The 23733-nt window shown below is 41.9% G+C and overlaps 1 protein-coding gene across 2 annotated transcripts in view; it reads left to right on the top strand.

The window, feature by feature from the left end:
- SUSD5 (sushi domain containing 5) overlaps positions 1 to 23733 on the top strand; it is a 71249-nt gene that overhangs the window by 42048 nt on the left and 5468 nt on the right. The window contains exon 4 of one of the 2 annotated variants that reach the window (XM_008951606.6): positions 4257 to 4445. The exons of the other annotated variant lie outside the window; for it this stretch is intronic. Within the exon in view, the coding sequence (XP_008949854.1) occupies positions 4257 to 4445 (189 nt within the window). The remainder of the gene's footprint in view (positions 1 to 4256; positions 4446 to 23733) is intronic. 2 annotated transcript variants of the gene reach the window in all.

Genomic DNA, 23733 nt, shown 5'->3' with positions numbered 1-23733 from the left:
CTAGAACTAGAAATACCATTTGACCCAGCCATCCCATTACTGGGTATATACCCAAATGACTATAAATCATGCTGCTATAAAGACACATGCACACGTATGTTTATTGCGGCATTATTCACAATAGCAAAGACTTGGAACCAACCCAAATGTCCAACAATGATAGACTGGATTAAGAAAATGTGGCACATATACACCATGGAATACTATGCAGCCATAAAAAATGATGAGTTCATATCCTTTGTAGGGACATGGATGAAATTGGAAACCATCATTCTCAGTAAACTATCGCAAGAACAAAAAACCAAACACCGCATATTCTCACTCATAGGTGGGAATTGAACAATGAGATCACATGGACACAGGAAGGGGAATATCATACTCTGGGGACTGTGGTGGGGAGGGGGGAGGGGGGAGGGATAGCATTGGGAGATATACCTAATGCTAGATGACGAGTTAGTGGGTGCAGCGCACCAGCATGGCACATGTATACATATGTAACTAACCTGCACAATGTGCACATGTACCCTAAAACTTAAAGTATAATAAAAAAAAAAAAAAAAAAAAAAAAAAGACATTACAAAAAAGACTACAGACCGGGCCAGGCGTGGTGGCTCACGCCTGTAATCCCAGCACTTTGGGAGGCCGAGGCTGGCAGGTCACAAGATTGAGACCATCCTGGCTAACACGGTGAAACCCTGTCTCTACTAAAAATACAAAAAATTAGCCGGGCGTGGTGGTGGGCGCCTGTAGTCCCAGCTACTCGGGAGGCTGAGGCAGGAAAATGGCATGATCCCGGGAGGCGGAGCCTGCAGTGAGCCAAAATCACGCTACTGCACTCCAACCTGGGCGACAGCAAGACTCCGTCTCAAAAAAAAAAAAAAAACAAAAAACTACAGACCAATGTATCTCATGAACATAGATGCAAATATCTTCAACAAAATATTAGCAAACAAAATTCAACAATGTATACAAAGATTTGTACACCAAAACCAAGTGGGATTTATCCCAGGTGTGCAAGGCTAGTCTTCAAAATTAATATGGTCCATCACATCAAGAGGTTATGGAAGAAAAATCACATAATTATATTGATAGATGCAGAAAAGGCATTTGACAAAATCCAACACCCATTCATGATAAAAACTCGTAACAAACCAGGAATAGAGGGGAACTTCTTCAACTCAATAGAGAACATCTAAAAACAAAAACAAAAACAAAAACAAAAAAACCTACAGCTAACATCATGATTAAGGGTAGAAATTTGAAGCTTTCTTACTAAGATCAGAAACAAGGCAAGATGTCTCTTTTCACCACTGCTTTTCAGCATTGTACTGGAAATCCTAGCTAATACAATAAAATAAGAAAAGAAAATATAGATTGCGAAGGAACAACTGAAACTGTCTTTGTCTGCAGATAACATGATTGTCTATATACAAAATCTGAAAGAATCAACAACAAAAAAAAGCTGGAACTAATAAGCAGTTATAGTAACAAACCCGCACGTTCTGCACATGTATCCCAGAACTTAAAGTATAATTTTTTTAAAAAAAGCAATTATAGCAGGATTGCAGGATACAAGGTTAACGTACAAAATTAATCACTTTCCTGTGGACCAGCAATTAAATAGTGAAATTTTAAATTAAAAACACATTACCAGTTGGGTGCAGTGGCTCATGCCTATAATCCCAAGACTTTGGAAGGCCAAGGTGGGAGGATCACTTAAACCCAAGAGGTCAAGGCTGCAGAGAGCCATGATCCCACCACTGCACTCCAGCCTGGGCGACAGAGTGAGACCCTATCTCAAAAAACAAAAAAGCCAAAAAACACCATGTTACCATTTATATTAGCACCCCAAGAAAAAATGAAATTCTTAGGTATAAATCTAACAAATTACGTACAAGATCTGTAGATCTAGATGAAGAATACTGTAAAACTCTGATGAAATATATCAAAGAAGAACTAAATAAATGGAGAAATAGTCCATGTTCATGGATTGTGAAGATGTCAGTTTTTCCCAACTTGATCTATAGATTGAACACATCCCAATAAAAAGTTCAGCAAGTTACTTTTACGGATATTAACCCATTTATGCCCCGTGTTCCATTGTTGGAATGCTAAGCTTGTGGGAGTTATTTATATCCTACTTCTCAAGGTCATCACCAAGGTCTGATTTTTCACACAAAAAAATTTGCAACCTCTGGCATAAATGGGTTAACAAACAAAGTCTGTAGTTTATATATGGAGAGGTAATAGACCCAGAGTAACCAACTAAATATTGAAGGAGAAAAACAGTCAAAGGGCTGAACCTGTTGGACTTGAAGACATCTATAAAGCTACAGCAATCAAGATAGTGTGATATTGGTGAAAGAGCTGACAAATATCAATGGATCAGAGTAGAGAGCCCAGAAATAGACCCACGTAAATATAGTTGATTCATCTTTGACTAAGGAGAAAAGGCAATACGATGAAGCAAAGATAGTCTCTTTTACATAACTGCTGGAACAATTGGACATCCACATGCAAAAATGATTACCTAGACGCAGACCTTACACCCTTCACAAAAATTAACTCGAGATGGACCATAGACCTAAATGTAAAACCCAAAACTGTAAGACTGCTAGAAGTTATCATAGGAGAAAACCTAAATGACCTTGGGTATGGCAATGACTTCTTAGACTAAAGGCATGATGCATGAAAGAAATAATTGATAAGCTGGGATTCATTAAAATTTAAAACTTCTGTTCTGCAAAAGACAATGTCTAGAGAATTAAGATGGGTCACAGACTTGGGAAAATATTTGCAATCCAGAACACAAACCAACAAATGCTAGCAAGGATGTGGAGCAACAGGAACACTCATTCATTGCTGGTGGGAATGCAAAATGGTACAGCCATTTTGGAAGACAGTTTGGCAGTTCTTACAAAACTAAACATATTCTTCCCATACAATCCAGCAGTCACGCTCTTTGGTATTTACCCAAATGAACCAGAAACTAATGTTCACACAAAAACCTGTAAATGGATGTGTATAGCAGCTTTATTCATTGTTGCTAAAACTCGGAAGCAACCAAGATGTACTTCAGTAGGTGAATAGATAAATAAACTGTGATACATCCAGACAATGGAATAATATTCAGTGCTAAAAAGAAATGAGCTCTCAAGCCATAAGAAGACATGGAGGAGCTTTAATTGCATGTTACTAAGTGAAAGAAGCCAATCTGAAAAGGCTACATATTATGATTCCAACTATGTGAATTCTGGAAAAGGCAAACTATGGAGACAGTAAAAGGATCAGCTGTTGCAATCTTTAGGGAGAAGGAAGGTATAAATAAGCAGAGCACAGAGGACTTTGGGGCAGTGAAACTATTCTGTATGAAACAATAATGGTGGATATGTGTCACTGTGCATTTGTCAAAGCCCATAGAATGTGCAACACTGAGTAAATTATGGTAACCTTGAGGTAAGTTATGGACTTTGGGTGATAATGAGGTATCAGTGGAGTTTCATCAGTTGTCACAAATGGACCACTCTGGTGCAGAATGCTAATAGTGGGAGAAGCTGTGTGCGTGGAAGGGTCGGGGGTATAGGGGAACTCTCTGTACTTTCTGCTCAACTTTGATGTGAACCTAAAAAATAATCAATTTTTTAAAAGGGTACTCAATAATACATACGATATAAATCCCATTTATGTTAAAAAAAGAAATATGTATGTATTTATATATATGTGTGTGTATATATATGTGTGTGTGTATATATATATTGTGTGTGTGTGCGTGTGTGTGTGTGTAATTTTTGTATATACCAAACTAATAACGGTGTTGCTGTTGGTGTTGAGGTTGTGGGCGGGGAAGGGGGGAAAGATACCCTCTGCTGTACTCTGTAGTCTGTAACATTTAGCCTTTGTCAGAGTTCCTATTCACTTATAAAATACGGCAAAAAGGAGCTTCCTGCTAGGTATGTATCTCCAGACCCTCCTTTCAAGGAAACATTAGAAGGTAACATTGTTTGGCAACTTTAAAATGCAAAGTTGTAGCACTTTATATGGCGTTTATTCACGCAACAAGTATTTTTGAGTGCCTCTTCTATTCCAGGCATTCTGCCACGCCTTGGAGTTGCCAGGGTGACCAAGAAACAGCCCCTGTGATCACAGTTGAGGGTACGGTGGGCGGCAGGGGAGAGTTGTGTTTTAAGTCTGTTTTCTCATAGGCTGAAAAAGTTCCGCACAGTTTGGAAAAGCTAACTGTGATTCCTTCTCCTCAGAGAAGCCGTGTGGAGACCCGCCTTCGTTCCCACACACCATCCTGCAGGGACGCACCGGCTTGGAAATGGGGGATGAACTGCTGTACGTGTGTGCCCCAGGCCACATCATGGGCCACCGGGAGACCGCCTTCACCTTGCTATGTAACAGCTGTGGGGAGTGGTACGGCCTGGTGCAGGCCTGTGGGAAAGGTAAGCAGCCCAGGGATGGGCCACCTTCGCGTGCCCACGCAGTGCTGACTGAGGACTCCACTGCTGCTGGCTGCATGCGGTGGGCTCTTCTCCACCAAGGTGCCTTTGAAAAGAGGCTTTCAGACCTTTCTCCTGAGCTCTGGACCTAGCAACATCTCCACTTGGGGATTCCTGTAGCAATTCAAATGCACAACTGAGCTCTTCATCTTCCATGCTGGGAGTAAAGGGTTAACAAGTTAAAATCCCCACTTCTCTAAGTACACAGTTGACCTTGAGTTAACTTTCTAGTTTATTTCCCTGGAAACCTGGTCAAGTTGGAACATCAGCTGTGGTACAAAGCAGCATTGCTTCTGGTGAAAATGACCCCCAATTGGTAAACTGGGCTGGGAAGACTATAATGAATACATGTTAGGAAGCCCAGCTCTGGGCTGCCCTGAGGGTGGTGATTCTTGTATCTGAGCATGAGCTTTGTGAGGACCCTGAGAACTATTCTGTGGGTTGTTGCAAGACATTCAGACTGTTATGGGGCATGGGGCTTCCAAGCACTATTGATCCACACCACACATATGAGTTCTGATCCACCTGAGCAATCTTGGGAGGAAAGCAGGGGTGGTGAGGGGTGGAGCAAGGAGACGAACTCCAGGACAGCTGTATGGAACTGCTGCAAGGGCTATTCCCACGGATGAGACTTGCTTGCTGCTTCCCGGTGGCCTTGCTCTGCTCCCTGGCCTGGAGCCTTCTGAATGCCAGGAGTGACCTGTGGAGTCTGAATAGTTAGTTGAAACTAAAAAGAGTCCTAGTGGACACTGAGTTCCCCAAACCTGATCTGATTTCCCCAGATGTCCCCATTCCATCAACATCACATTTCTAGGAGTCCCAGGTTACTGCAGCCTCCTTAACCCCTGCTGCCCAGCCCCTTGGGAATTTCTCCAGCAGCAGAAATCGCTGTGTCCAGCCACAGCCAGGCCTGGCCTCCCCACCCCAACAGGGACGCAGCAGCCAGCAGGCGATTGGGGCAGCCCCATGGCTGACCTGGCTTGTGACTCCTATACCTCGGACCTCATGCTAGACCCTGAATTGTTCCCTGATCTCACAGTGCTCCTCTCACTCCAAGACTTTTTCAAGAACCCCCTCCCTGACCTCCCATGACATCTGGGTACCAAGCAGAGTTTGGTTCTATAGAGGGAAATAACTCCAGCACCATGATGTTACTGAACTTATAGGACAGTTTGTCCCTGGAATGTCCTGCAGATCCCATGAGAGAACTCAGATGAGACCTAGGGTGCTGTCACACCTGTGAGATTCATTCACGTTGTTGCCTGAAGCTGTGGTTTCACTGCTACTATAGTCTTCACTGCTATTTACTATCCACAGTGTGAATACACCACTATTTATTTATCCAATCAGCTGTTGGTGGACATTTTGCTTATTTTCATTTTGTGGCTGTCACAAACTATGCTGCTATAATTGTCCTTAGCCTCCTTTGGTTCCCATGTGAACACATTTCAGTTGGTTCGTAGCAGTAGAATTGCTGCCCATGGAGTATGTGTGTGTTCAGCTGCAGCTGATGCTGCCAAAGTGTTCTCTAAAGTATTTGCCCAGTCTGCTCTCCCATCAGCTGTGTCTGAGAGTCCTTGTCGTTCAGCACCTCATCAGCTTTAGGACTGCCAGTCTGGTGACAGCTCTGTGGTGATTTGTAGTCATAATATTCATTTCTGTGATAATAGTGAGGTCAAGCACTTATCACATGTTAATAGGGCATTAGAATTTCTTTATGTAAAATGTCCAGGTACTTTTCCCATTTTTCTAATTGATTTGAATTTGATCATTTACATATTATAGAATTTTTACATGAAATATTCATAATTAATGTGTTGCAAGTATTTTCTCTCATTCTGTGGCTTATCTTTTCACACTCACAGTGTCTTTTAATGAGTTGGTTTTGTTGTTTTCTATTTCACTACTTTTCAAATTCTTTGTGAACTCTTACACATTTTTTGTAGTCATTAGCTGATTAATACTTTCGTAAAATGCAATAAAAATGAATTAATATAAAATAAAATAGATTCTAAATATAAGCACAATCTGTGTTAAATTAAATAGACATAAAATTCCCCTGTCAAATTGTTGCAAAAGTTTCTAAAAACTTTCTGGTTGTTTCTACTTGCCTTGTTGCATACCTAATAACAAGTTACAGACTGGGACAAGTGCTGAAAGCACAGTTTGAGCAATCTTCTAGAACTTTCCTCATCTTTCTTCTGTTCCTGTTGCTTTGTGCCAGGCGGGAGCTACTTGCCAATTCTGATCATTCACCTGCCCAAGAAAATCAAGCATAAGCACCAAGCTTCCTGTTGGTCCAATATGTCACCTTGAAGCAGGCCCATACCCACCCTGAGTTGTTAATGTTCCAATGAGGTGCTGAAGTTGCACCATCTCATGAGCCACACCCACAGCCAAATGGGTTGTTTGCTAGCCCTAGTCGAATGAGCACTAAATGCAGGTTTTGCGGGTCCAAAATGATCTTTATGTTCCCACTGCAATGCAGTTGTTAAAGCTTTAAGCTGCTGGGCAGGAATTCTGGTTTATATGCTTGCGCTGGATATACAGATTGTTACAGTGTCTGAGAGTTTAACATTTAAGCTATCTGTGTCCTTGTAAGAAGAGTGTGTGTGTGTGTGTGTGTGTGTGTTTTACAAGAGTATCTTCACCAGATGAATTGCTTCAAATTGGAGAAAAGTCAACTTGGGGGAGTGGGTCAAACAAGGATTTTGGAATTGGATCCATCTGGGTTTGGATAATCACTCTTCGTTGTACTGGCTGATTGGACATTGATCCATTCATTCATTCCACATCCCAACATTTGGCAGGATCCTAGGTGCTGTGTATACAAGTTGAGTAAACACTGTCTCAACCCTAAAGGAAACTCTAGTAAACTGGGTTCCTCAAAGACACAGAAAAGCAGTAGATGATGAGATAGAGACTGGAAATTGAGGTGTCACAGAAGGTGACGTTTTACAGGAAGTGTGTTTCCAGATGTGGAGGAAGTGCTCAGTAAACCCAGAGGCTATAGAAAACAAGTAAATGAAAGCTAACATGTATGCATTGGCTTCACTGTGTGAAGGAGGTTCTGACAGCCTTGTGTTTTCGGTGTGTATGTGGAGGGTGGGGGATGTACCATAGCCACGCTGCAGTGCATACAGGAATAAGATGCAGGGAGGAAGAAGGCCAAGGACTGACAACTCAGGTTCAAATTTCTGCTGCTGTGTGAAGTGGAATAGGGAAGACACAAAGGATAGAGCTGGAAGAAGATCAGAGGTCCAAAGAGGTTGTAGGGGTTTGTTTTGTTTGCTTGCTTGCTGTTGTTATTTTTAAGGTGATTTTTTTAAAGATGCTTTTTAAAAAAATTTCCTACAAAGATTTGAGCTTATTTAAACAATGACAGAAAGGATGAGAAGAAGAGAAAACCGTTTTCTTGACTTTTCTGAGCCTTAATTTGCCCATAATACCCTTTTTTTTTTAAGAAGGAGTCTCGCTCTGTCGCCAGGCTGGAGTGCAGTGGCATGATCTCGGCTCACCGCAACCTCTGCCTCCCGGGTTCAAGCAGTTCTCCTGCCTCAGCCTCCCGAATAGCTGGGATTACAGGCATGCGCCACCACGCCTGGCTAATTTTGTATTTTTAGTAGAGATGGGGTTTTGCCATGTTGGCCAGGCTGGTCTTGAACTCCTGAGCAGGACTCCAGGCAGTCCACCCACCTCGGCCTCCCAAAGTGCTGGGATTGCAGGTGTGAGCCACTGCACCCGGCCCATAGTACCCGTATTTTAAAAATAGGTACTAGTTATCACAGAGATACCTTAGAGATGAGGTTCCTGCAAATATATCATTTAGAATAGGACCTATAATATAGTATGGGGGTCAGTAAATGTTCATTCTCTTTCACCTATATGCTGATCAATGAGACCATTCAGGCCCTTTCACCTAAGGTATCTAAAGGGATTTGTGCATGACACTGGCTGCTCATTTCCTTGTGTGTTATTAACTCTAGCCCCTGTTACCATGAATAACTAACGACAGCCTGTGACTTCAACCGTCTGTTACTTGGGTGAGAAGTTAATCTCTGCCAGCAGGTTTCCCAGATTCTGGAGACCGGCAGCTGGCCTTTCCAGAAGGGCATGGCCAGTGTGGCTTTCAGACTTGATAGAGACCCACGCAGCTGGTAGCTTCCTAGTGTGTGGCACGCATATCTGGTGGGTAGCAAAAGGTGAGGGAGTGGATTGTGTAGGAGGGTCCCTCAGCCACACGCCGACCAGGCTGTGTGTTCACAAGCAACATTCCAGGCTTAAGTGGTGGGGATGCAGTCTCTCACTTAAGCACAGGGACTTTTGTCTTGACCGTTCACTGAAATGGGCGAGGACTTATTTAACTGCCATTTTCTCCCCTCTGTGTATTGGTTCTTCTCTAGCTCTGGTCCCTAGAGTTCAGGTCTGGTTCTGGCCATTTAGTCTTCCATAATCCTGTCAAAATCCACACATCTTCTTGGTTTCCATTCCCAGTTTGGTAGCAGGAAATGTCTGTCATGCCCTCTCTAATGTACTCAGAATCTAACTAAAATTGGTTGTTGCCCTAATTACAGAAAAGTCCTGATGCGGCCGGGCGCGGTGGCTCATGCCTGTAATCCCAGCACTTTGGGAGGCCGAGGCGGGAGGATTACTTGAGGTCAGGAGTTCAAGACCACCCTGGCCAACATGGAAAAACCCCATCTCTACTAAAAATACAAAAATTAGCTGGGCGTGGTGGCATTGCGCCTGTAGTCCCAGCTACTCGGGAGGCTGAGGCAGGAGAATTGCTTGAACCCGGGAGGCAGAGGTTGCAGTGAGCTGAGATCGTGCCACTGCACTGCAGCCTGGGTGATAGAGCGAGACTCTGTCTCAAAAAAAAAAGAAAGAAAGAAAAGAAAAGATGCCACAGGGCTATCTGCCACCAAGTGTGAAGACAGGCTCAGAAAGGCCCACCCCTACCCTCAGTTCCATTGGTTCTGTTTGTTGCTTTCTGGGCTGCAGTATCAGGAAAGTGCTTGACCCCAAGCTGGACCTCCCTCCACCAGCCTTGCCACCTCTGAGTCCAATAGCAAATGTACAGCTTTTCTTTTTCCCTTCCCTGATCTGACACAGCCATGGAAACAAGACACATTGCCTAGTTAGGCATTGAGAACAAAGCTGTTATAAACCAAACACTCACTCCATGCTGTCTCTCTTCTGGGAGTTGTTTTTTGGGCCTGCTTTTTTAACAACTCTATTGGGTTAAATTTGCATACCATAAACTGTACTCATTTAAAGTATAAATTTGGCCAGGCGTGGTGGCTCATGCCTGTAATCCCAGCACTTTGGGAGGCCAAGGCGGGTGGATCACCTGAGGTCAGAAGTTCAAGACCAGCCTGGTCAACATGGTGAAACCGTCTCTACTAAATATACAAAAATTAGCCAGGCGTGGTGGCAGGCGCCTGTAATCCCAGCTACTCAGGAGGCTGAGGCAGGAGAATCACTTGAACCCAGGAGGCAGAGGTTGCAGTGAGCTGAGATTGCGCCATTGTGCTCCAGCCTGGGCAGCAAGAGCGAAACTTCGTTCCAAAAAAAAAAGTATAAATTTATCTGAACTGTCACAGGTGTATACACTCATGAAACCACCATTATAACTAAAATATAGAACACTTCCATCATTCCCAAGTTTCCTTGTGCCCCTTTCTACCATAGTTTTACACACTTCATCTCATTTAATCTTCACAAGTCTGGAATTCCGTAGAAATGTCGAGTACCAATTTATAGATGGGAACACTGAGGTACAGGAAGGTTCAGTGACTTGCCTGTGTCAGACACCAGAAAGAAGCAGAGCCGGGGTTTAAAACCAGGCATGTCTGGCCGGGTGCAGTGGCTCATGCCTGTAATCCCAGCACTTTGGGAGGCCAAAGCAAGCCAGTTACTTGAGGCCAGGAGTTTGAGACCAGCCTGGCCAACATGGCCAAACCCTGTCTGTACTAAAAATACGAAAATTAGCCAGGTGTGGTGGCACATGCCTGTAGTCCCAGCTTCTTGGGAGGCTAAGGCACGGAAATCACTTGAACCCAGGAGGCGGAGGATACAGTGAGCCAAGATCACCCCACTGCACTCCAGCCTGGGCAACGGAGTGAGATTCTGTCTCAAAAAAATAAAAATAAAAAATAAAACCAGGCATATCCTGTCCTGATATCTGCATCATGCTATGTGCTGCCTCCAGGGCCCTGAGATGGGGAGGAGAACGAGGCCTCGGGGCAGCACACCTGCTCACTTGCAAACTAGCTGTCCCCTCAGTAAGTTCCTTTGCTCTTTTCTCATTTCTACAGGTATTATTTTGTTTTCTTAAATTAACTTCTATTTCTGTTTTTCTCCATCTTTTAGACTTAATTTCCTTCATAGAAGAAGGCATGAGACTGAAACTGAATTTAGAATTTCCTTGTCAGGAACAAAAATTGCCATATTTGTTCAGAGGTTTATTGAACCAGTGGTTATTTCTGGCTTGTCTGGTTGTCTTTTTTAAAATTACTATTTTTAAAGGCTGTGTAGCCAAGAACAGAGGGAAAAAAAAAGAGGGTACGTGTGGGGCTTCCAGAAAGGCAGCAAAGTAAAAAAAGATGGAAAGTAGCAGCCCTGGGAGAACCCCAGATACTGGGCTCTGGCCTGTCTCCTGCAGCCCCCAGCCACATCCCACTCTGATAAAATACACAAGCAGTGCACAAGCCAGCCTGCACTTTTGAGTCCTGACGTATGACTTTCTTTGCTCTTCTGTTTTCCAAAAGTAGCAGTTAAATATAAATGCACAGTGAATGACCTGCATTTTGCCAGGAGAAGCCACAAAGCTTACATTTCCTAGACTTGTTTGTCTAAATCCGAAGGCCCCGTGTTGTGTTAGCACAGGTTTTCACAGAGAGGGTCGGGTGAGGGCAGAGCTAGAAGGATGGCTGAATGATCTGAGTCAGAGTGCAGACTCAGGAAAGCAGAGGGGAGGTGAGAGATACAGTACCTCCACAGGCAGAGAGCTGGGCTTCTCCATCTTGTGGGCAGAATGTGCTTGTTGGTTGAAATCTGGTGAATAACAAATGTTACTGTTCCCCATGGGGAGAAAAATAAGCTTTGGATACTTCTTCATAAGTAGGCTAATGGTAAACACTCATTCTTGTCTTCATTTGAGGTTTTGGGGAAACTGTGATATACTGACAACCTGTTTTTAAGTCAGGACCTTGACCTGCGAACCTGGGGAGACAGGAAGAGCTTAGTTCGGGGCCCTGGGCTTCTGCCCAGGGTTGCTGTAGCCTCAGGGAGCTCTGGAGGCAGAACCTTAGACACCCATACAGAGACACACACACACATACACACACAATCACATGCACATCCGTGCATACACAGACACACACACACGCATGCATGCGCACAAACAAACACACATAGCTCAGACTCTAAGTGTCCAGGTCAAGGCCACAGCCAGGGTGAGCTGACCTTTCCCAGATCCTTGCTTTAATATTAAATGCTAAGCCAGTGTTGCCTGCACACACAAAAAAGTGAGAGAGGAGAACATACTCATCTTCTGCCTGTGTTCCAGGTGCCTTTTGACTTTATGTTTTATATATATATTTATATATATATATTTTTTTGAGATGGAGTCTCGCTCTTGTTGCCCAGGCTGGAGTGCAGTGGTGTGATCTCGGCTCACTGCACCCTCCGCCTCCCGGGTTCAAGCTGTTCTTCTGCCTCAGCATCCTGAGTACCTGGGATTACAGGCACGCACCACCACGCTCAGCTAATTTTTGTACTTTTAGTAGAGACAGGGTTTCGCCATGTTGGCCAGGCTGGTCTCGAACTCCTGACCTCAGGTGATCCACCTGCCTCGGCCTCCCAAAGTGCTGGGATTACAGGCATGAGCCACCAATATTTAAGCTCATGGGATGGGTAACACAGGAGGTTGAAGTTAGCAGACATTGATTATCCCCAATACTGGAACTCAAAAGTCATTTATCATTCTTTGCCTCTCTCATGAATCAAATGATGCCCTGGCTGATGGACTTCCGGACTGCATCAAGCTTTGTAAAAACTGTAATTCACACCCACTAATTCATCTCTTCACTAATTTATTTATTTATTCAGCAAACATTTATGGAGTGCCTACTATATGCCATACACCATGCTGTGGGCAGGGGGAATACAAAGGCAGGGGGGACATGCCCTTGTTCTCAGGAAGTTCCTGGGCTAGCGGGGAGTTGGGCAGGCTGTGTGGCGAGAGCAGGATGGTGTGGTCAGTGCATGGTGACAGCGGTGAACTCTGTTCTGGATGGATACTGTTCCCAGCATTCTGGTGAGTAACACATTAGTCCCAAACAGACCTTTTAGGGTTCAAGTGTCAAACACCATCAAGATCTAAATTGGTTTTACCCTATCCGTATAAGAGCATGAAGTGTTTCTAAGGTATCTTTACCCAATCCCTATATCATATATACCTTTCATTTTACCAGTGAAAGCCCATTTCTAATATTTGTCATTGGTAGTTAATAGGTCACTAATTTTACCAATAGAAAGCTGTTTCAGATATTCAGGGTATTAATTAGCAAAGCAATGTTTTTGGTCAAGATACAAATAAAGAAGTACTTGTATTAGCCACATCTGGAGGATGATTTTTTCTAGTGGGAATGCTAACTGTCTGTCCCAGAGTGAATTCTTAATTGGAATACCAGCAGCAGCTGGGTTACAGCTTAACATAAGTAACACATGCACAATATTACACAGTGTGTTTTCCTTTTCTTTTCCTTTTTTTTTTTTTTTTTTGGAGATGGGGGTCTCACTCTGTCACCCAGGCTGTGGTGCAGTGGGTCTCACTATGTTGTCCAGGCTAGTCTTGAACTCCTGGGTTCAAGTGATCCTCCTATCTCGGGCTCCCGAAGTGCCAGGATTGTAGGCATGAGCCACTGCACCTGGGCACACAGTATATTGTTCTTGAGATAGCACAGACATCTTAAGATGAATGAATGCCTACTGTTGATATAAAATTGAATGACATCTTAACAAAGTACAATATTGTTGAATTACATTTTCTGTCCCTCAAAGATTATAGCCATTGTTCTTTTTTCTTCTACCGCTGAACATGATGAGGTGAAATTTTAGGCAAGCCTGATTTAATTTTGTTCTTGCATGGGATTTGCCTTTTCTTCCTGAATATCAGTTGAATTATTTCTTCATCCTTGGCATTCAGCAGCCAAATACTGTGCCAGTTTTTCCTGGTACATGGTGTCCACTTTTGATTGTCTATTTATATTTTTACTTAAGAGTAAGATAAATACAGAACATTTCAAAAATCAAATATTATAGAGTTCAGTGAATTATCATACCATAAACTCACCCATGTAATCGGCACCCAGGTCAAGAAGCAGACCATCACCAGCCATCCAGAAACACTCCTGGTGCTCCCTTTCAGTCCCAGCCTCCCTTAGAGTAACCACTATCCACACTACTTACACCATAAATTACATTTGCCCACCTCACTTGAATTTTATTTAAGTGGAAGCATACATTATGTACTCTTGTGTATGGCTTCCTTTGCCCAACATTATGTCTGTGAGACACATACATGTTGCTCTGTGAGCTGTTCATTCTTTTTATTTGCTTTGGAGTATTCCATTCTACTGTTAGGATTATTTTTCATTGTTTCATGTTTGGGGCTATTATAAGGACATTCTTGCACAGGTCTTTTGGTGACCATGTTACATGTATTCCTCTAGAGTTTTGCATTTTCTAGAATTTTGTCTATATAATTTAGAGTTGAATTGCTGGATCATATGTGTGTGTGTGTGTGTGTGTGTTCAACTTTAGTAGATAATACCCAACAAGATAATGCCCAAATGGTTGTAACAATTTATGCTCTGAAGAGCAATGTATAAGAGTTCTGGGAGCCTTACCTCCCCACCAACAATTGGTATTGTCAGTCTTGTAAATTTTTAGCCATATTGATGGGTATGTTGTGATATCACTTAATTTGAGTTTCCCTGATTAATGATGTTAAGCACCTTTTCATATGTTTTCTGGCTATTAGAATACCTCATTTGTGAAGTGCCCATTCAATTCTCCTGCCCATTTTTCTACTGGGCTGTCTATTTTATATTTATTTGTAGGAGTCCTTTATATTATTCTGGATACCAGAACTTTCAAGGTTATTTATGTTGCAAATGTCTTCTGTTAGGTAAGTTGCCTTTTCATGTTCTTCATAGTATCCTTCATAAATAGAATTTTAATGTAGTATAACTTATTAATCCTTCCCTTTTTAAAAAAATTGTGATAAAAACCACATAACATAAAATTTACCATCTTAACCATCTTCAAGTGTGCAGATAAGTAGTGTTAAGCATATTCACATTGTTATGAAACAGATCTCCCTAACTTTTTCATCATGTAAATCTGAAACTTTATACTCATTAAATAAAACTTCTTCTTTTTCTCCTTTCCCTCAGCCCTTGGTAACCACCATTCTACTTTCTGTTTCTATAAATGTGACTACTATCAAAGCCTCATGTAAGTGGAATCACACTGTATTAGGTTCATTTTTGTGACTGGCTTTATATAAAGGAAACTATATATCTGTATCTATATATCTTTTTTTTTCTTTGAGACAGAGTCTTGCTCTGTCGCCCACGCTGGAGTGCTGTGGCAAGATCTTGGCTCACTGCAACCTCCACCTCCTGGGTTCAAGTGATTCTCCTGTCTCAGCCTCCTGAGCAGCTGGGATTACAGGCAGTTGCAACCACACCCGGGTAATTTTTTGTTTTTGTTTTTGTTTTTTGAGACGGAGTCTTGCTCTGTCACCCAGGCTGGAGTGCAGTGGTGCGATCTCGGCTCACTGCAAGCTCCGCCTCCCAGGTTCACACCATTCTCCTGCCTCAGCCTCCCAAGTAGCTGGGACTACAGGTGCCTGCCACCATGCCCGGCTAATTTTTTGTATTTTGTTTAGTACAGATGGGGCTTCACTGTGTTAGCCAGGATGGTCTCGATCTCCTGACCTCGTGATCCACCCGCCTCAGCCTCCCAAAGTGCTGGGATTACAGGTGAGCCACCGCACCCGGCCATTTTTTATATTTTTTTAGTAGAGACACGGTTTCACCATGTTGGCAGGCTGCTCTAGAACTCCTGACCTCAAGTGATCCACTCACCTTGGCCTCCCAAAGTGCTGGGATTATAAGCATGAGCCACCACGCCTGGCCCAGCCTATATATTTTTAAAAGAAACAAAAAGGTGTATTTTAAAAATCAGGTTAAGGAAGTTTCCTCATAGTCCTAATTTCTAAGGGTTTTTATCTTGTTGACTTTGTCAGATGCTTTTCTAAAACTCCTTTTTTTCAAATATTAAACCAATGATAAATTCCTGGGATAAATCTAACTAGGTATAATGTATTATTCTTTTAATATATTAACTTTTAATATATACTTAATATATTAAAGCTTAACCCAGCTTACCGACATTAACTTATTGCTGGATTCAGTTTGCCAACATTTTATATGGGACTTTTGCATCTATGTTCAGTGAGATTGGTCTGCAGTATTTCCTTTTTATTATGTCCTTGCCAGGTTTTGGTACCAAGGTTACACTGTATATATAAAATAAATTGGGAAGTATTTCCTCTTTCTCTTTTGTCTGGAAGAGTTTGTATAAAATTGGAATTATCCTCTTAAACATTTGATGGAATTCATTGGTGAATCCACCTGTGCCTAGAGTTTTGTGTGTGTGGAGAGATTCAGTTTTGTTAATGCTATATAAAATTTTTCTATTTCCTCTTGTGTCACTTTTGGTAAGTTGTATTTCTCTAGAAATTTTTCTATTTCATCAGAATTTTTAGTTTCCTGGACATAATTTTTTTTTTTTTTTTGAGATGGAGTTTTGCTCTCGTTGCCCAGGCTGGAGTGCAACGGCACCATCTCAGGTCACCGCAGCCTCTGCCTCCCAGGTTCAGATTACAGGCATGTGCCACCACGCCCTGCTAATTTTGTATTTTTAGTAGAGATAGGGTTTCACCGTGTTGGCCAGGCTGATCTCAAACTCCTGACCTCAGGTGATCCACCCACCCCAGCCTCCCAAAGTTCTGGGATTACAGGCGCAAGCCACCATGCCCAGCCAGCTTCCTGGATATAAATTTTTATCATGAAGTCCTGCTATTGTATTTTCTAATACCTGAAACATCTGTGATGATGCCTTTTTTATTCCTAATGTTTTTCATTTGCATCTTCTCTAAATTCTTCTTAATTAGTCTTGCTAGGAGTTTATCAACATTACTCGTCTTTTCAAAGAATTAACTTTTGACTATGTCGATTTTCTGTATTGTGTGTTTGTTTTTTATTTATTTCTCCTCTTTTAAAAATCTCCTTCTTCTATTTCTTTGTTTTTAACTTAATTTTCTTTACCCAGCTTCGGGAAATCAATGTGATTTTTCAGCCTTTCTTCTTTTCTCACATAGATATTTAAAGGTATAACTTCCCCCAAGCTCAGCTTTTGCTGTTTCCCACAAGTTTTGATATGTCATATTTCCATTATCATTCAGTTAGAATGTTTTCTGATATCCACTGTAATTTCTCCCTTGACCCATGAGTTATTTAGACATGTTTTGTTTAATTTCTATACATAGGGGAATTTTTAAGTAATTTTTTGTCTAAGTTAATCTCACTATGACCAGAAAATGTATGTATGATTCAGTCCTTTAAAGTTTGTTGATACTTCTTTTATGGTCTATTTTGTAAAAATTATTCTATGTGCACTTGAAAAGAACATTTATTCTATAGTTGTTGGATGTCATCTACACATTTCAAAGAAGTCATATTTATTAAATGTGTTGTTCAAATCTATATTCTTACCTTTTTTCTATTTGTTATAATTATTAATGATAGAGATGTTTAAAATATCTCACTATGATCATGGATTTATCAGTGTCTTCTTTTAGTTCATGTCTGTTAGATTCCTATATTTTGAGGCTATATTATTAAGTATATACAATTTTAAAATTTGATATCTTCCAGGTGAATTGAAACATTTATCTTTATGAAAGAGCCTTCTTTATCTCTACTAAGTATTTTTTGCCTTAAAGTCTTTTTTGCTGGTTAGCCTCTTCGTGACTTTTTTTAATTCTTTTACTTTCAACTCATCTGTGTACTTATATTTAAAGTGTGTCTCTTATAAATACCAGGTACATGGGTTCTGTTTCTTTATACAAGCTGATACCTTTTGTCTTTTAATAGTAGCATTAATCCATTTTACATTTAACCATCGGTAGATTTGGTTTTAAAATTACTGTCGTTTTTGTTTTCTCTCTTTCCTATTTGTCCTTTGTTCCTTTTTCTCTGCTTTCCTGCCTTCTTTTGAAGCAATTAAGCATTTTTTACTTATTATGTTTACCCCTTCTATTACCTTCTAATAGTCTTTTACTCTCCTTTCAGTGGTTACTCTAGAAATTATAACAGGCACCCTTGACATATAGAAGTTTAATATTAATTAATAGTTACACCATTTCCTGGCTAATTTAAAGCCATCAAACACTTTGACTCCATTTACCTCCTCCCAGCTTCTATGCTATTGTCAAATGTTCTGAATGAATATTATGTGTGTGTGTATATGTTGTTGTTTTATGCAGTCAACATTCACTTGGCTCTGCCTCCATATTTACTATTTCATTGTTCTTTCCTTCCTGCATCTCTGAGCTTCCATCTATGACATTTTCATAGAGTAAGAAATTCCATATTGGCAGTTCTTTTCTTCTAACATTTTGAATATTTTATCACATTGTCTTCTGGCTTTTATTGTTTCTTTTGAAAAGTCACCTCTCAATCTTATAGTTGCTTTATCAAACATTATATATTTGCTTTCACAGGTTGCTTTTACGTTCTTCTGTCTTTGGTTTTTAGCAGTTTTAATTTGGTATGGCTGTAGGCAATTTATGTGAATTTATTCTGCTTGAGGTTTGTAGTGATTCTTGAATATGTCTCTTCTGTCTTTTTTTCCTGGTTTTATAAAATTCTCAGTCTGCTCTGTTCTTTGAAGTTTCTAACTGATTTTTTAGTTCTGTCATGATGCTACATTGGTCCTGAATTTGATGCCTGAAGTTCATAACCACCCTTTTCATAACATTCTGTTATTTTACACATTACCTTTGAGCTTTGTTTTATTGCACTCACTTTCTTATTAAGTTTTGTGTTGTGAAACAGTCCTTTAATCCAGAAGAGGGAATGGTGGCCGTAAGGGGACAAGTCAGCTGAAGTAGTATGTTGCCCAGGCTGGAGTGCAGTGGCATGTCATGGCCCACTGCAGCCTCAATCTCCTGGGCTCAAGTGATCCTCCTGCCTCAGCCTGCCGAGTAGCTAGGACTACAGGTGTGTGCCACCACACCCAATTTTTTTTTTTTTTTTTAAGAGATGAAGTCTCACTTTGTTGCTGAGGCTGGTCTCACTCCTGGCCTCAAATGATCCCCCTGCCTCAGATATTTTACTTGTTTGTTTATTTGTTTGTTTTTAATATATCTGGGCGTGACTGGGCATGGTGACTCATGCTTGTAATCTCAGCACTGTGGGAGACTGAGGTGGGAGGATTGCTTGAGACCAGAAGTTCAAGACAAGCCTGGGCAACATAGTGAGACGCTGTCTCTGCAAAACATAAAACAATTTTTTTAAATCTGGGTTCTGCTTTTTCCTCAGAAATGTTTTAAATGTTCTATATCAAAGTTTCCTTCCCTTGCACAATGTGAAGTCTTGCCATTTCAGATTCTGTCAGGAAGAAGCAGCCCTCCTGGTTACTGGTCTGGTTCTCTCCATCCACTTTGCGTCTCTCTAGGATTTGCTGACTCCCAGGACCATTTCTGAAGGGTGAGGGTGGGTTAGGAGCTAAGCCAGGTCACGCTTGTCCGATCTTCTTTAGAACCCTCTGTTTCTCCTCTTGGTAACTAGTTTCTGAAATTCATTGCAATATATTATTCCCTTTTCGTGAGGTTGCTGTTGGTAAAATGTTTTTGCTGATGTTTAGTATAGTTTCCTCATTTTTAGAAATTCACATTCAGTAAGCCCAGTTTTATGTTTGTGTTTGTGTGTGTGTGTGTATGGGTGTGTTTGGTGGTGTTTCCCCATTTTGGTAAGTATGGGGGAGGGAAAAATATACGATACAGTTTCAACTGGAACACTTAGATATTTTCAAGTGTAGCCTGTAATGCACCCTGCTCATAAGGCAATTTTGGCCTGTATCCCCAGTACATACATATTCAAGTGGTCTGGAACATAAGTGATGAGGTAGAAGAAGGAGGAAGAAGAGCAGAGGGACGGGCAGCCAGAAGCAAGAACAAAAAGGCAGGGAGCAATGGGGCAGATGGAAGTGAAATATGGGGTGTGGGCGTAAGAGACAGGGAAGAAGCCGGAGCAGAGGTTACAGCGAGACTTGTCAGGGCCACAGATACTCTGAGGTGCTGGAAGATTTTGAGTAACCCTACAGTCACACTTCTTTTTAGCTGTTGGTTATTTGGGTAGAATTCTGCTTTACCGTGGACAGTATCAGTCTTGGTATCTGCAGAGGTGACAAGATGGTGGTCCATGAGGACAGTGAGGAAGCACTTCGACTCACCACCCACCTTGACACCGACAGCCTGCCAGCTTTCCCATCACCCAGGACTGCCTTTGGCAAAGCTCTGTGCAAATGTTGTTCCCTTTCATCATGCTGACTGAGTTCAGCACAAACAGCTTGTTTACTCCCAACAGTCAGTGAGCTATAATTGATGACCTGAAAGAAAATGAATGCACTCTCCGGATTCGTGCAAGCAAGAATGGGAAATGACAAAAATACCATGGAATAAAATAGAATCTGGGGTTCTTCACGGTTCAATGTCTTGGGGCTGCAATGAGGCAACAAAAAATATTACCTAGTAAAATGACATGTGGAAAGAGGCCTTAAGGTATAGCTGGTGCATGAAGTGATGGCCTATGCTTTCGAGTGGGTGGAAGCTTCTTGAGGAAAAATGATCTTGGAGAGTTACTGCTTCCTACCTTACCGCCTCATGAAAGGGGGCCGGGTTCTGGCTGAGAACAGGGATATTCATCCTCAACAGCAGAACCTCTAGGAGACAACTGGCAAAGGTGTATTGTTTCACAAAGATAATTTCTTCTGCAGTACCGCAGAATATGTTCTTTTCTTTAATTAAGAACAAATTGGTTGGGGCAGATTTGGGGCAAAAATGACTGGTCAGACATGTGGAATGCCAAGTTTCTTTGCATTAGGAGCAAGCTTTGATGGAGCGGGGTCACCATTCTGCTTGAAATCGACTAGCAGTGGGGAGGGAGTTCTACTAGGCTACCCTTTGAAATTGATAGGGATGTGGGCACCAAGGAGAGGCTGGGATGAGAAGAGATGCTCTCACCAGCCAGGCTGTGGCAGCGATTTGCTCACCAGTGTGTGAGGGTGTGTGTTGTGTGCACGTATGTGGTGCACACCTGTGTGTGTTTGTATTCAATTGGTCCTTCAACAATGGCATCTTTTCAGAGGGTCTTCGGGGTGTTATGAGAGACTATGGGTACAAGTAATTCATTCCGTGTAATTTAGAAGTGGGCCTATAGTCCTCTTGTGTTTTGGGAGACTGTGCTCCTGGAAACTGATCCCAGTGCTGAACAGTTTTAAGGTAGGGATGAAGAGAAGCTTGGGATCTGAGCTGTTGCAGACTTTTCCTCATTTTCCTTCCAGAACCATTTATTCTTTCACTCACTCAAGAATACCTATAAGAATACCTATAGTAGATAAGCACTGTTCTACTTTAGGGACACAATGCCTTGGGGCCTGCCCCCCAAGCAGCTAATTGCTAGTGTGTTAGTTAGCTTTTTCTGCATAATAGACCATCCCCAAAAACTTAGTGGCATGAAACAACAATTTATTCTGCTCCAGTTCTTTGAGTCAGCAGTTTGGGCTGGGCTCACTCAGGTGAATGTGGTCGGCCACAGCTGGCTAATCTAGGGTGGCCTCAGTTGGGACGTTTACCTCTCCTTCATGGGGTCTTTTATCCTTCAGCATCCAGGTTTGTTCACATGGCAGCTGGCAGGGCTCCAAGGCAGAGAGCAAAGGCATGTAACACTTTCATTGCGTTCAGTAGGTCAAAACAAGGGACAAGGTCAGCCCAGATTCTAGACATGAAAAAATGGGCCCCATCTTTTCATAGGAAGAGGTGCAAAGTCACATTGCAAAAGGACTTGATGCAGGGAAAAGTGGAGATTTGTGGCCATTATTGCAATCTGTCTTCCACAGCCAGTAAGTACACACATGTGTACAAGCAATCTAACCACCTTATCCTGAGGTCAAAGATATAAGTCATGACTTTCTTAAATCTCAGTGTGACTTGTCTGTATGTTTTGGGTAAATTGTAGCAAAAAGTTCTGTCATAGTGGCATTCATTTCATTTTGTTGTTTTTTGAAGGAAGGATGGTACTTTAATGCAAAACCTAACGCTCATTCAGAATGTTGGGTGAAAATTTATGCACACAAAATCTTTGAAGTTCAACCCTATAGGATGCAAGACCATGAGATTCTGTCCCGTATGCTCCAAGGGGGGAGGGAGTATTTATCCTGTTCACCAGTGATCCCAAACTCTAGCACATAGTCAGCACTCAGTGAGGTCTGTTGAATGAAGGAGTGGGTCAGTGCAGGATTTGAAATGAGGGTGTAACAGGGAATGTGAAGGGCCTGACTGAGCCCTGGGAGCCTGTATGTGAATTCTACAAGGCTCATAAGAATGGTCCAGCCATCTGATATGTTTTTTGTGGGAGGTTTTATGAACAGGACACAATGGGGTGTGATTGGGCTGTCCTTTTCTAAGCATAAAACACACATGCATTTGATATTTGTCAGTGATGTTTGCTCTTCATCCACTGTTTCCCTTTTCTGACTGAGGACACATGTAAAGTGAATGGGCTTACATGTCAGGAGCAGATCAGAAAAGATTGTTAACTTTTATTTATAACTCTGTCAGTCATTAAATAAGCAAGATACAGAGCCTTTAGAAATAAGCCAGATACCCACTAATCTAGTTTCAGAGCCCAGGAATGCACCACATGACACCTCAGCATTCCATCTAGACCTTGGCTCTGGAGCTCTGTGCATTTTGTTCTTCCGAAGTTGAAAGTTAAGTGGGAGAAGCAGTCTGTTTTAATAATTTAAGTGTATCTTCCAGTAGTACTTGGCTTTCAAAGACCATTGAGAGAGGGGAAGCTCAAAGGGCTGCTGCTGTCTTCTGAGGACACCAGCTTCTTGAGCTTTCCTGACCAGTTGATTCCCCTCTCGTTGGGCTGTCCTTACATTCTGGTCTCCTAGTTGTGGGGCTCTATTGCTTCTTATTCAGTTGAATTCAGAATACTTTACAGCATCATCTCATGACTTGGAAGTTTTACAAAGAGCAAATCAGTGTTTTAAAAGATGCATTTGGGGGCCGGGCGCGGTGACTCATGCCTATAATCCCAGCACTTTGGGAGGCCGAGATGGGCGGATCACAAGGTCAGGAATTTGACACCAGCCTGGCCAACATGGTGAAACCCTGTCTCTACTGAAAATACAAAAATTACTGGGCGTGGTGGTGTGCACCTGTAATCCCAGCTACTCAGGAGGCCGAGGCAGGAGAATCGCTTGAACCCGGGAGGCGGAGGTTGCAGTGAGCCTAGATTGCATCATTGCACTCCAGCCTAGGAGACAGAGCGAGACTCTCTCTCAAAAAAAAAAAAAAAAAAAAAAAAGATGCATTTTTGAACTTAATTATAAAATACATACAAATCATCAGGCAACAAACCAATGAATTATCAAGAATAAACACTGATATTTAGGCCTTGATACAGGTGAAGAAATCGAATATTGCCAGCACCCTAGAAGTCCTGTTTGTACCATACCCAGTCATCACCCCTTCTCTCCTACCCAAGTGTAACCACTATCCTGAGTTCCGACATCCATAGATTAATTCTGCCTGTTTTTAAACTTTATATAAATAGAATCAACACAGAGTGTGCACTTTTGTGCCTGGCTCAACGTTATGGCCATGCAATTCATCTATTTTGTTGTGGGAAGCAGTGGTTGGCTCATGTTTATTGATGTACAGATTTGCATTGAGTATACCATAACTGATGTACCAGTTAATGGACATTTGAATTGCTTCCAGTTTTTTACTATTATGAACATTCTTAGGCGTGTCTTTTGGTACCCATATGCACACATTACTGTTAAGTGTATATTTAGG

The sequence above is a fragment of the Pan paniscus genome, chromosome 2 (assembly GCF_029289425.2).
Source record: "Pan paniscus chromosome 2, NHGRI_mPanPan1-v2.0_pri, whole genome shotgun sequence".
Taxonomy (NCBI): Eukaryota; Metazoa; Chordata; class Mammalia; order Primates; family Hominidae; genus Pan; species Pan paniscus.
The sequence above is the reverse complement of the archived record's forward strand: the minus strand, read 5'-3'. Positions and strand labels throughout refer to the sequence as shown.